A 14,045-nucleotide genomic window follows, 5' to 3' on the forward strand; every position below is an offset into this window, starting at 1 on the left:
TTAGTCAATTATGCGCTAACAAGTGGTAATTGGATGATGTGCTTATCTGCCCTATGCCCTATTCTATAACATGTGTGCCTAAATTTCAGAGTGCATCTCCAGAGGGTTCATGGCCATGGGAGGGGCATGGTCGGGTGAGGTGTGATGTTAGGTGCGCAAATACATCAGCTGGGTTCCAGCATTTACACCAGCCTTTGGCAGGCATAAATGCTCATGCCCACAGTTGGGTGCAAAATGCATGTTAAACTAGTCCAATATAATAATTTGCACCTCCAACGTTCCATGTCTGGCTGCTTGGGTTCGTAACATCTCCTGACGTCAGCCAGTCTCCAGCGTTCCATTCCCCCTCACTGTCCCGCCCTCGCGTCAAGACGCAATGACGTCAGAGGGCGGAACAGAGGGAAGGGAACGCTGGAGGCGAGCTGATGTCCGGAGGGATGTTACAGAACGGAAACCAGCATCAGCCAGACAGAGAACGTTCAGGTACAAATCGAGGAGAGAATCGCGGGACATCGAGGGGAGAGGAAAGGGAGGGCAGGGCAGAGGAAAATTGATGGACATGGAGGGGAGGGCAGGGAAGAGAGAAAAAGCTTACATGACAGCCTTCCTAGGGCCCGTTTCATAGTTGAGGAAACGGGCATGGTTCCACTGCAGTCTGTTCAAAGCGCCCTTTACAGAATACTGGCTTAAGGCAGATTATTTCTGTGTCTAATTTTGGGTACCATTTATTGAGTCTAGCTTTAACAATATAGTGCCATGGTGGTCTGTGATGATATTTGGCCTTCTCCGAGGACAAGCAGGCTGCTTGTTCTCACGACTGGGTTGACGTCCACGGCAGCCCCCACCAACTGGAACAAAACTTTGCGGGCGGTCCCGCACGCAGGGCACGCCCACCGCGCATGCGCGGCCGTCTTCCCGCCCGTGCGCGACCGTTCCCGCTCAGTCTTTTCTTTTCCGTGCTGGAGAGAGCCGCGTTCGTCTCTCGCTCTGTCAGCCCCGGAAACCGGATCGCGCGTTCGCCGCGAGATTTTTCTTCGTTCTGTTTTATTCTCTGTTTTACTTTCGTAAAAAAAAAAGAACTTTGTTTTCCCTCGTCTTTTTAGAGGAGGCGTCTCGTTGCGGCCTTGTGGCCGCACGGTCGAGTTATTTTTCGAGGTGTGAATTTTACCGCCACCATCGACGACTTTGACTTCGCCAACGCGATTTTTCCGTCGATGTCCTCGAAGGTCCCGACTGGATTTAAGAAGTGTGGTCGGTGCGGCCGGCATATCTCGCAGACCGACACTCACGCTTGGTGCCTCCAGTGCCTCGGGCCGGAGCACGATACCAAGACGTGCACCTTGTGTCTCGGTTTACGGAAACGGACACAGATGGCGAGGCAAGTTCTACGGGACCATCTTTTTGGAACTTGCGCCGGCCCCTCGACGTCGACTGCCGGATCTTCGGTACCGGTACCGATGTCCACGAAATCGGCACCGACCCCAGGAGCACAGGTCCCATCGGCCCGCCAGTCTTCCGGAGACGGCAGGGGTGAGCGGCCGCGTGGGCAATCGGCCCCGGTCACTCCCTCTACCCAGGGCCCTCGGGACCGAACCCTGTCTGACCCAATCCCTCGAGGCCGAGGGGGATCTACTTCCTCCTCTTCAATACCACCGAGCGCCGATGACGGGCACCGGAAAAAGACAAAAAAGCACCGTCATTGGTCGCCCATGGCGCATATGGTTCCCGGCGCCAGAGATGATTCGACGCCGAGGAAGCGGCAGCGCCGAGAGGAGCGGTCCCCCTCTGTAGTAATGAGTGGAATGGATCGGGTGGATGTGAAGCGACTGTTCACGCTATCCAAAAATACTAGGACTAGAGGGCATGAGTTGAAGCTACAGTGTGGTAAATTTAAAACGAATCGGAGAAAATTTTTCTTCACCCAACGTGTAATTAGACTCTGGAATTCATTGCCGGAGAACGTGGTACGGGCGGTTAGCTTGACGGAGTTTAAAAAGGGGTTAGATAGATTCCTAAAGGACAAGTCCATAGACCGCTATTAAATGGACTGGAAAAATTCCTCATTTTTAGGTATAACTTGTCTGGAATGTTTTTACGTTTGGGGAGCGTGCCAGGTGCCCTTGACCTGGATTGGCCACTGTCGGTGACAGGATGCTGGGCTAGATGGACCTTTGGTCTTTCCCAGTATGGCACTACTTATGTACTTATGTACTTATGTAGGTATCGTCACGCCAGGGTGCCAGCACTTCGGTGCCGTCTCCTGGACCCGAACAGCTTCCGGCACCGACACCTCTACCGGCCCCTTCGCCTTTCCCGACAGCGGGCCTGGACGAGTGCCTCCGAGCCATCCTTCCGGGGATCCTGGAAGGGCTGATGCGCCAGACTGTGCCACCTCCATGCTGTAGCCCGGTGCCGAGGCCTTCGACGCCAACGCCGCTTGCGGCGCCGGTCTCAACCCCCACGCAGGTGGAGTCCCCGTCGATGGAGGGAGCTTCATGCCCGCCGGCGCGGGAGTCCACCGCTCGACGACGCCACCGAGGCCTCGGTGCCTCGAAGTCGAGCCGGGCCCGGTTGAGGACTGAGCTACAGAAGCTCATGTCCGACACCGAGGAAGAGGCCTCGTGGGGGGAGGAGGAGGACCCCAGATATTTCTCCTCAGAGGAGTCTGTGGGCCTTCCCTCCGACCCCACTCCTTCACCAGAGAGAAAGCTCTCGCCACCTGAGAGCCTCTCCTTTGCCTCCGTCAGGGATATGTCGATTTGCATTCCCTTCCCCGTGGTCTCTGTGGATGAGCCGAGGGCTGAGATGCTCGAGGTCCTCGACTATCCATCACCACCTAGAGAGTCCTCCACAGTGCCGTTGCACAATGTCCTCAAAGAGACACTGCTTCGGAACTGGTTGAGACCATTATCTAATCCCACCATCCCCAAGAAAGCGGAGTCCCAATACAGGATCCACTCGGACCCAGAGTTAATGCGGCCTCAATTGCCTCATGACTCGGCGGTCGTGGACTCTGCTCTCAAGAGGGCACGGAGTTCGAGGGATACCGCCTCGGCGCCCCCGGGGCGGGAGTCTCGCACTCTGGACTCGTTTGGGAGGAAGGCCTACCAATCTTCAATGCTCGTGACCCGCATCCAGTCCTACCAGCTCTACACGAGCATACACATGCGGAATAATGTGAAGCAACTGGTGGACCTGGTTGACAAGCTCCCCCCAGAGCAGTCCAGGCCGTTTCAGGAGGTGGTCAGGCAGCTGAAGTCGTGCAGAAAGTTCCTGTCCAGGGGTATATATGACACCTGTGATGTGGCATCTCGTGCTGCGGCCCAAGGTATAGTGATGCGCAGGCTCTCATGGCTGCGTGCCTCTGACCTGGACAACCGCACCCAGCAGAGGCTGGCTGATGTCCCTTGCCGGGGGGATAATATTTTTGGTGAGAAGGTCGAGCAGTTGGTGGACCAACTACATCAGCGGGAAACCGCCCTCGACAAACTCTCCCACCGGGCGCCTTCAGCATCCACCTCAGCAGGTGGACGTTTTTCCCGGGCCAGGCAGGCTGCGCCCTACGCCTACAACAAGCGTAGGTACACCCAGCCGGCCCGAAGGCCTCACCAGGCACAGGGACAGCCCCAGCGTGCTCGTTCCCGTCAACAGCGTGCGCCTAAGCAGCCCCCTGCGCCTCCACAGCAAAAGCCGGGGACAGGCTTTTGACTGGATCCATGGGAACATAGCCGCCATCAAAGTGTCTGTACCGGACGATCTGCCAGTCGGGGGGAGGTTAAAATTTTTTCACCAAAGGTGGCCTCTTATAACCTCCGACCAGTGGGTTCTCCAAATAGTGCGGTGCGGATACGCCCTAAATTTGGCCTCCCCTCCACCAAATTGTCCTCCGGGAGCCCAATCCTTCAGCTCCCACCACAGGCAGGTACTTGCAGAGGAACTCTCCGCCCTTCTCAGCGCCAATGCGGTCGAGCTCGTGCCACCCGGGCAGGAAGGGCAGGGATTCTATTCCAGGTACTTCCTTGTGGAAAAGAAAACAGGGGGGATGCGCCCCATCCTAGACCTGAGAGGCCTGAACAAATACCTGATCAAAGAGAATTTCAGGATGCTTTCCTTGGGCACCCTTCTGCCAATGATTCAGAAAAACGATTGGCTATGTTCCCTGGATTTAAAGGACGCATACACTCACATCCCGATACTGCCAGCTCACAGACTGTATCTCAGATTCCGCCTGGGCACAAGGCACTTTCAGTATTGTGTGCTGCCCTTTGGGCTCGCCTCTGCCCCACGGGTGTTCACGAAGTGCCTCGTGGTGTGGCGTATCTACGCAAGCTGGGAGTGCACGTGTTCCCATATCTCGACGATTGGCTGGTCAAGAACACCTCGGAGGCAGGAGCTCTCTGGTCCATGCAGTGCACTATTCACCTCCTGGAGCTGCTGGGTTTTGTGATAAATTACCCAAAGTCCCAGCTCCAGCCAGTCCAATCTCTGGAATTCATAGGAGCTCTGCTGAATACTCAGACGGCTCAGGCCTTCCTTCCCGAAGCGAGGGCCAACAACCTCCTGTCCCTCGCTTCCCAGACCAGAGCGTCTCAGCAGGTCACATCTCGGCAGATGTTGAGACTCCTAGGTCATATGGCCTCTACAGTTCATGTGACTCCCATGGCTCGTCTTCACATGAGATCTGCTCAATGGACCCTAGCTTCCCAGTGGTACCAAGCCACCGGGAATCTAGAAGATGTCATCCGCCTCTCCACCAGTTGCCGCACTTCACTGCACTGGTGGACCATTCGGACCAATTTGACCCTGGGACGCCCATTCCAAATTCCACAGCCCACGAAAGTGCTAACGACGGATGCATCTCGCCTGGGGTGGGGAGCTCATGTCGATGGGCTTCACACCCAGGGACTGTGGTCTCTCCAGGAACAAGATCTTCAGATCAACCTCCTGGAGCTCCGAGCAGTCTGGAATGCACTGAAGGCCTTCAGAGATCGGCTATCCTGTCAAATTATCCAAATTCGGACAGACAATCAGGTTGCAATGTATTACATCAACAAGCAGGGGGGCACCGGATCTCGCCCCCTGTGTCAGGAAGCCGTCGGGATGTGGCGTTGGGCTTGCCAGTTCGGCATGCTTCTCCAAGCCACATACCTGGCAGGTGTAAACAACAGTCTGGCCGACAGACTGAGCAGAGTCATGCAACCGCACGAGTGGTCGCTCCATTCCAGAGTGGTACGCAAGATCTTCCGAGAGTGGGGCACCCCCTCGGTGGACCTTTTTGCCTCTCAGACCAACCGCAAGCTGCCTCTGTTCTGTTCCAGACTACAGGCACTCGGCAGACTAGCGTTGGATGCCTTTCTCCTCCATTGGGGGACCGGCCTCCTGTATGCTTATCCTCCCATACCTTTGGTGGGGAAGACCTTACTGAAGCTCAAGCAAGACCACGGCTCCATGATTCTGATAGCGCCTTTTTGGCCCCGCCAGATCTGGTTCCCTCTTCTTCTGGAGTTGTCCTCCGAAGAACCGTGGAGATTGGAGTGTTTTCCGACTCTCATTTCGCAGGACGACGGAGCGCTTCTGCACCCCAACCTTCAGTCTCTGGCTCTCACGGCCTGGATGTTGAAGGCATAGACTTCGCTTCGTTGGGTCTGTCTGAGGGTGTCTCCCGTGTCTTGCTTGCCTCTAGAAAGGATTCCACTAAAAAGAGTTACTTTTTCAAGTGGAGGAGGTTTGTCGTTTGGTGTGAGAGCAAGGCCCTAGAACCCCGCTCTTGTCCTGCACAGAACCTGCTTGAATACCTTCTGCACTTATCAGAGTCTGGCCTCAAGACCAACTCAGTAAGGAATCACCTTAGTGCGATTAGTGCTTACCATTATCGTGTAGAGGGTAAATCCATCTCTGAAGAGACTTTAGTCGTTCGATTCATGAGAGGCTTGCTTTTGTCAAGGCCCCCTGTCAAGCCTCCAGCAGTGTCATGGGATCTCAACGTCATCCTCACCCAGCTGATGAAACCTCCTTTTGAGCCACTGAATTCATGTCATCTGAAGTACTTGACCTGGAAGGTCATTTTCTTGGTGGCAGTTACTTCAGCTCGTAGGGTCAGTGAGCTTCAAGCCCTAGTAGCTCATGCTCCGTATACTAAATTTCATCATAACAGAGTAGTGCTCCGCACTCACCCTAAGTTCCTGCCAAAGGTGGTATAGGAGTTCCATCTTAACCAGTCAATTGTCTTGCCAACATTCTTTCCCAGACCGCATACCCGCCCTGCTGAACGTCAGTTGCACACATTGGACTTGAAGCGAGCGTTGGCCATCTATTTGGAGCAGACACAGCCCCACAGACAGTCCGCCCAATTGTTTGTTTCTTTCGACCCAATAGGAAAGGGATCGCTGTCGGGAAACGCACCATCTCCAATTGGCTAGCAGATTGCATTTCCTTCACTTACGCCCAGGCTGGGCTGACTCTTGAGGGTCATGTCACGGCTCATAGTGTCAGAGCCATGGCAGCGTCGGTGGCCCACTTGAAGTCAGCCACTATTGAAGAGATCTGCAAGGCTGCGACGTGGTCATCTGTCCACACATTCACATCGCATTACTGCCTCCAGCAGGATACCCGACGCGACAGTCGGTTCGGGCAGTCGGTGCTGCAGAATCTGTTTGGGGTTTAAATCCAACTCCACCCTCCAGGACCCGAATTTATTCTGGTCAGGCTGCACTCTCAGTTAGTTGTTCTTCGTAGGTCAATTTCTGTTATACCCTCGCCGTTGCGAGGTTCAATTGACCTGGGTTCTTGTTTTGAGTGAGCCTGAGAGCTAGGGATACCCCAGTCATGAGAACAAGCAGCCTGCTTGTCCTCGGAGAAAGCGAATGATACATACCTGTAGCAGGTGTTCTCCGAGGACAGCAGGCTGATTGTTCTCACCTACCCTCCCTCCTCCCCTTTGGAGTTGCGTTTTTACTCATTTTTGCTTGTCATTCAACTGAGCGGGAACGGTCGCGCACGGGCGGGAAGACGGCCGCGCAAAGTTTTGTTCCGGTTGGTGGGGGCTGCCGTGGACGTCAACCCAGTCGTGAGAACAATCAGCCTGCTGTCCTCGGAGAACACCTACTACAGGTATGTATTCGATTTCCTACTCATTAATCCCATTTGAATAGCTACCCTCCAGGTTATACGTTTGATTTGGACACCCAAAGTTTACCTGATTTTTTTTCCATATTTGAGCCAAACACATAATCTACAGTATTCATATAGGAGCCACATCTTGGTGCCTGGATCTATAAGTTTTATGGATCTGCAGTCCTGCCCCAGTATATCCCCCACTCTGTCCTCTTCACTATCTGTACAGTGTTATACATATAACTAATAATACCTATAACATTATACATAGAATGCCCCTGAATTTTTTTTTTTTCAGAAAAGCAGTTAAAATGTTTTGCACCATGCTGAATGTATAACTGCCTTTTTGAATATTTTATTTATTTGTTGCATTTGTATCCCACATTTTCCCACCTCTTTGCAGGCTCAATGTGGCTTACATTATGCCGTAGTGGCGATCGCCATTTCCGGCATGAGAAATACAGAGTGGTGTTACATTAAAGTTCATAAATGTTAAAGTACAATATAAAGTAAGCTAGATAATCATTTCATTTCGGTATAAGAGATAATGGGGTAAATCGTTAATGTTCACTGGTGGCAAATTGATTGAAGCAATCAGAAGAAGAGCATTCACTTTTATCTGGTTCTGATAGAGTTTAGATGTTAGGTCAATGATGATGGGTCATTATGGTATGTCTTCTTGAATAGGTTAGTCTTCAGTAACTTCTGGAATGCTGTTAAGTCGTGCATTGCTTTTAAGGCCTGTTGACACGGCAGTGTATTATTTCAAGTCTTAGAGATTGGAACACTGATTCCAAAAGCCATAAATGTTACATGTCATTTCTTTGCTCCTCTTTTGTAACAGAAAAGCTGCTGCTCGCCTGGCAGAGTGTTGGCTTGGAGCTGAAGCCTCATTCATCTGCTGAATGCAACTTCTGTCGCAGGCCCCTACACTTCGAGGTGATGAGCGAGAGAGAGAGGGCCTACTTCCGAGGCCTAAGCAGGCTGGTATCTGCCAGTGCCTGACAACAACCTCTGCCACTGTTTTTAGCATGGACTTTTCTAGAGCTGAAATGTTGGTGGTAGCCTTTTAAAACAGAAGATTATTTATTAGGGAAAATGTTTAATTAGTAGTTGATGTACTGAGCTGGGAGTAAACTAGTAACACTTTCGCTTCTGAGTGTGGTTTTTGTGCCTTTAAAGCTCATCTGGTTTTAGAGAAATGGAAACTGAAGCAGTCGCACTACACTTGCCCTAAGCATCACGGTAACACCAAGCTGCAGAGGGAACACCGTTTTTTATTTTTGATATTTGGATGTGTCACAGGCTAAATTCCTTTTATCCTGTCTTTTGTAAGGATTCTTAAACTAGAACTTTTGTTTTTAATAATTTGCAAGTCTACATGAGCTCCATTTTGGGGTTTTTTTTTTTAGAAATTTCTCACCCAGTTATGATTTTATTTTATCTAGATACACTTATTCACTTCTCTGGATGAGTTTATGCCACATTGGCTATATGATGATGTTGGTGAGTCCTTAGAACCTTCTGGTGCCAGAGGGCGCTGTGGCTTCGTGTTTGGGTCCTCTATGTACACACCAAGGTGGTTTCTTAGAACAAGACAATGCCTCTTTTCAGAGGCCACTGGAGAATGGTTCTTGGCGTTTACATCACTTGCCATCAGTGTAATTCAATCCCCTTCCATCCCCTGCCAGAAGATAAAACCCGAAGACCAGTCCAGCAGTGTTCTGCCTATGATGTGAAGGATTTCTCAGGTCTCCGGTCCTGCCTCTGTTTCCATCACTTTAGCCCTCCCCGACAGCTACTGAAAATGTGAATGAGAAGAGAGAAATGTATAATTAGCACAGATTTAGTGGGGAGCTAAGGCCTGTGCTTGTTGCCACATGGCAAGCTTTTCAAAACCATTTGTCCAAATAGCAGTACCCGCTCTCCACATAAATTGCACTGACTGGTGCTGTTTCTTGATTTTTAATTGTACTATCTGAAAATAATTAAACTGCCCTTTTGCTACCAGGATAAGGGTAGGGCAGAGGCAAGTCTGGATTGCAGGGATATTCAGTTCACTATCTGGATAGCTTAGGTCTAACCTTACTTGATCTGGATACGGGCCTGAATAGTACTGCTGCCTAGAGAATGGTGACATTGTCATAAGTACATAAGTAATTCCACACTGGGAAAAGATCAAGGGTCCATCGAGCCGAGCATCCTGTCCACAACAGCGGCCAATCCAGGCCAAGGCACCTGGCAAGCTTCCCAAATGTACAAACATTCTATACTTGTTATTCCTGGAATTGTGGATTTTTCCCAAGTCCATTTAGTAGTGGTTTATGGACTTGTCCTTTAGGAAACCGTCTAACCACTTTTTAAACTCTGCTAAGCTAACCGCCTTCACCACGTTCTCTGGCAACGAATTCCAGAGTTTAATTATGCGTTGGGTGAAGAAATATTTTCTCTGATTTGGTTTAAATTTAAATTGTCTGCTCTATAAGGCTATTCACAAACCTAAAGTGGACTTAATGTTCACTGGAATGTGTAATAACCGGGGGGAAAAGGTCTCGTATTGGTCACTGGGATCTGTTAGTGGTAATGCTGTAGCATATAAAATCCCATATTGTGGAACGGTTTTCTGGTCAATGGTGAACCATGTCACAATATGGGATTTTATATGCTACAGCATTACCATTAAGTAACAGATCCCACTGACCAATATGAGATCTTTTCCCCCGGTTATTACACATTCCAGTGAACGTTTAAATCTACTTTAGATTTGTGACTGTTTAAAAGATAGTGGATGACTTGAGCCATTTTATATCGTTTAAGTGTACTTACTATCAGGATATTCAGCAATGCTCACGAGCTAGTGTCACTATCCAGATTTATATTGTTAAAAAATCATGAATGTTGTAGTTTAAATATTGGCCCAATGGAGAATAAAACTACTTGTATCAGGCAGATACAGCGGCCTGGGGGGGGGAGGGGGGGAGGTATGTGGAGTATGTTACAGGGCCACCATGAGTTTAGCTCTAATGTAGCAGTCCTTGGGTCCAGGCCCTGGATTTTAATCATGGTCAGCATCCTGAAAGCCAGTCTCCTTTGAAGTGCCTTAAGGCCTGTATGTAGAAAGTCCTGAATTCTCCAAGATGATTCAAAGCACAGACAAAATGTTAACTGCTTCAGTATTCCATCTGCTCTGGTTGCTGCAATGCGATACAGTACAAGCCTGGACCCTGGGGTGATTGAAATGAAAATAATCTCCAGATTCAATGGTGCCAAACCTCACAGGTCCATGTTGCAACCACTCAACACATTTTACAGATAGGTGTCCTCAAGATGTAGTTCAGGAAAACATAATTCAATGTTACCCATGTGAAATATTGATATACTTGTAGCAGCAAAAAATAAATAAACAGCTGTGCACTTGAGATGTTAGACTTAAAAAATAAACCAGGTGTTCAGACTGTGTGCATTTTTTTTTCCAACTTGCTTCAGTGAAGCCAGGGGCTGAGGGCACTCTGTTTGAGGTACCAGTCCACACATCCTCCCAAAGCTACCTTAGTTGTATCTGTCCTGAGCTGAGAGGCCTCTGCAGCACATCCTCTTTGAACTTTTAAAAAGACAAGCGCCCCCCTCCCCCCCCCCCCAAGCAAAATTCATGGATTTATTGAATTTGTTTGTGCCTTGTTTTTCAAGAAAGATGGTGGTTGCTAGCAGACTTTCTTGAGGATTGATGCAGCTTTCATCAGATCTGCAACAGATTTTTACTGACATTAGAATTGAACTCTGACAAACCACCAATTTTGTGAAATTTGAACCAGGCTCCAGGGTGCCTGGTTTGAGTTGTGACTCCAAACAAAGTTCACGCTCACCCTTACGCTTTGTGCCACTACTCAAGCCTTAGAAACAAACTCATCGTAATGAAAATGAATGCTGAAGTTATGCGTTGGGTTTTTGGGAAGGAGTAATCACTCGAGACTTGTATGTGATATCATTGCTAAAAAAAAACAGCCCAGAAAAAACTCTAAGGCCTGTTAAACAAACAGAAATTAAATAGACTTGGTTCAAACCCATCTTCTCATGTGATTCTACTCAAAAGATGCCAAGCACCTGCTTTTTATCACCCCCCCTCCAATTATTCCATGATGGTAATATTCATACCATACAACTGGAGGTGCTCATACTCTCTGGCTATAGAGCAAGTTTAATTCAATTTTAAATGCTTCAACACCCCTCCAACCCTGGCACTAGGCATATTCAATGATAACGAATCCATCAGATCAGAGAGCATGATGGCAGCTAAAGAACATACAACCCATGCAGTCTACCCATCCATATTGCCTGCTCAGTTCTACAATCTCATTTTCTTGTGCTGCAATGCTCGGAAGCAAATACGGGTGCTAGAGGCTGTTAGCGCCTGCATTTGTAAGCACAAAATGCTCTGGCACAGGAAACAAGCATGCCAGAGATTAGCACAAATAACATTCTAATGTAGTCAAATGCATGTTAATGAGGTCATTTCCTATTCCCTCCTGATGCTCAGAGAACAGCACACAAAATAAAGCTGCCTTACTGCTGTAATAAAATAATTCCAGTTTGTGGCAGGCGTTAAGGTGTCTGAAGAGACGATTTCTTGTGATTCCTTCTTTAAAATCTGCCAGTTTTTATATAAGTTGGATGCAGAAGGAAGCCTTTGCAAGCCCCTAAGCACCAATCGTGAGAACTGTGCGCGAGTCCGAGCAAACGTGAAAGCGAACATTGAGGCCTGTTTCCTGCATTTAAATATAAGCTTTTCATTTTTTTTTTTTTTAAGTTGTAGAATACAGATACAAATGTGTGCTTCATGTTTGTGTTTTGCCTGGAGTATGTGCACAGGAGCTAGGCGTACTGCAAAACTCTTTCTGTGTGTGGACCAAATACGCCCCCCCCCCCCTCCTTGTTTTTACTTTAACAATGTGCATTTCATTTGCATACCATGTCCTTTGAGCATTAGCAAACTAATTTTCTGAGCTGTTGGCTTACTGCAGTAGTTCTAAGCATTGGGCTGTCGGAGACCCTGTGTGCTTTCTTAAATTCTGATATCCTTTTCTCCTCTACCCTCCCTGGGAGCCTGGTCCATTGTCCACCACCCTCTCTGTAAAGAAAGATTTCCTTAGGTTAGTTTCGCCTTTATCCCATGATCCCTCCTTCTAGAGCTTCCTGAGCAGAGGGTTTCAACATATTGTCAATGAGGACACCTAATGTGGAACCTTGCATCAGGTAGCTATAGTTCGGGTTCCTCTTTCCCACATGCCAGACCTCCAGCCCCCCACGTCGCTTGACTCAGGGTGGGGGTACTTTGGGGGGAGGGGTCTGGTAGTCCCAAGGACCAGCCCCAGTGTTTTTTACAGGTCTGGGCTTTTGACAGCCTAGACCTGTCAAACAATTGCGGGAGGACTGTGTCCTGAGTGCGTGCTCAGACACAATCCTCCCGCACTTTTACCTTATGATCTGAGTGAATAGTGGGCTTAAATTTGCATTATAGTATCTCTGATTATAGGGGCGGTAAAGCCCTGTGCTCTTCCAGCACTAATTTTAGAGTGCTGTTTGGAACAGCGTGGGGCTTTTGATCATCTGCCCATTAATTAACATCTTCGACTCCTCTCTCTCCTTCTCTGCTCACATTCAGCAGCTTGCCAAAACCTTTCTTTCTCTATAACATCAGCAAAAGCCATCCCTTCCTCTCTGAGCACTCTATCAGAACCCTTATCCACACTTGTCACCTCTCGCCTAGATTAGTGCAACCTGCTTCTCACTGGCCTCCACTTAGCCATCTCTCTCCTCTTCAATCAGTCCAAAACTCTGCTGCGCGACTCATTTTTCGCCAGAGTCACTATGCTCACATTAGCCTTCTCCTCAAGTCACTTCACTGGCTCCCTATCCGTTTCCGCATTCAATTCAAACTTCTCTTACTGACCTATAAGTGCATTCACTCTACCGCTCCCCAGTAGCTCTCCACTCTTGTCTCTCCCTACGCCCCTCCCCCCTTGGGTACTCTGTTCTGTGGATAAATCTCTCTTGTCTGTCCCCTTCTCCTCTACTGCTAATTCCAGACTCCGTTTTTTTTATCTTGCTGCACCTCACGCCTGGAATAGACTTCCCGAGCTTGTATGTCTAGCCCCATCTTTGGCCTTTTTCAAATCCAGGCTAAAAGCCCACCTCTTTAACGCTGCTTTTGACTCCTAACCACTACTCACTTGCCCTGTACCCTTTTATCCCCACCTCCTTAATTCCCTTACCTCTTAGTTGTTCTGTCTGTCCTATTTAGATTGTGAGCTCTCTGAGCAGGGACTGTCTTTTCATGTATGGTGTACAGCGCTGCTTATGCCTTGTAACATAGTAACATAGTAAATGACGGCAGAAAAAGACCTGCACGGTCCATCCAGTCTGCCCAACAAGATAAACTCATATGTGCTACTTTTTGTGTATACCTTACCTTGATTTGTACCTGTCCTTTTCAGGGCACAGACCGTGTAAGTCTGCCCAGCACTGTCCCCGCCTCCCACCACCGGCTCTGGCACAGACCGTATAAGTCTGCCCAGCACTATCCCCGCCTCCCGCCACCGGCTCTACCACCCAATCTCGGCTAAGCTCCTTAGGATCCATTCCTTCTGAACAGGATTCCTTTATGTTTATCCCACGCATGTTTGAATTCTGTTACCGTTTTCATTTCCACCACCTCCCGCGGGAGGGCATTCCAAGCATCCACTACTCTCTCCGTGAAAAAATACTTCCTGACATTTTTCTTGAGTCTGCCCCCCTTCAATCTCATTTCATGTCCTCTTGTTCTACCTCCTTCGCACCTCCAGAAAAGGTTCGTTTGCGGATTTATACTTTTCAAATATTTGAACGTCTGTATCATATCACCCCTGTTTCTCCTTTCTTCCAGAGTATACATATTC

At 49.0% G+C, this 14,045-nt stretch overlaps 1 protein-coding gene across 1 annotated transcript in view; it reads left to right on the top strand.

Moving 5' to 3' along the window:
* ALAS1 (5'-aminolevulinate synthase 1) overlaps window positions 1–8,264 on the top strand; it is a 65,053-nt gene extending 56,789 nt beyond the window's left edge. Inside the window, exon 10 of the mRNA XM_030208152.1 lies at window positions 7,958–8,264. Within this exon, the coding sequence (XP_030064012.1) occupies window positions 7,958–8,118 (161 nt within the window). The 3' untranslated portion in view covers window positions 8,119–8,264. The remainder of the gene's footprint in view (window positions 1–7,957) is intronic.
* Window positions 8,265–14,045: the final 5,781 nt, after the last annotated feature.

Source organism: Microcaecilia unicolor, chromosome 6, assembly GCF_901765095.1.
Source record: "Microcaecilia unicolor chromosome 6, aMicUni1.1, whole genome shotgun sequence".
Lineage (NCBI taxonomy): Eukaryota > Metazoa > Chordata > Amphibia > Gymnophiona > Siphonopidae > Microcaecilia > Microcaecilia unicolor.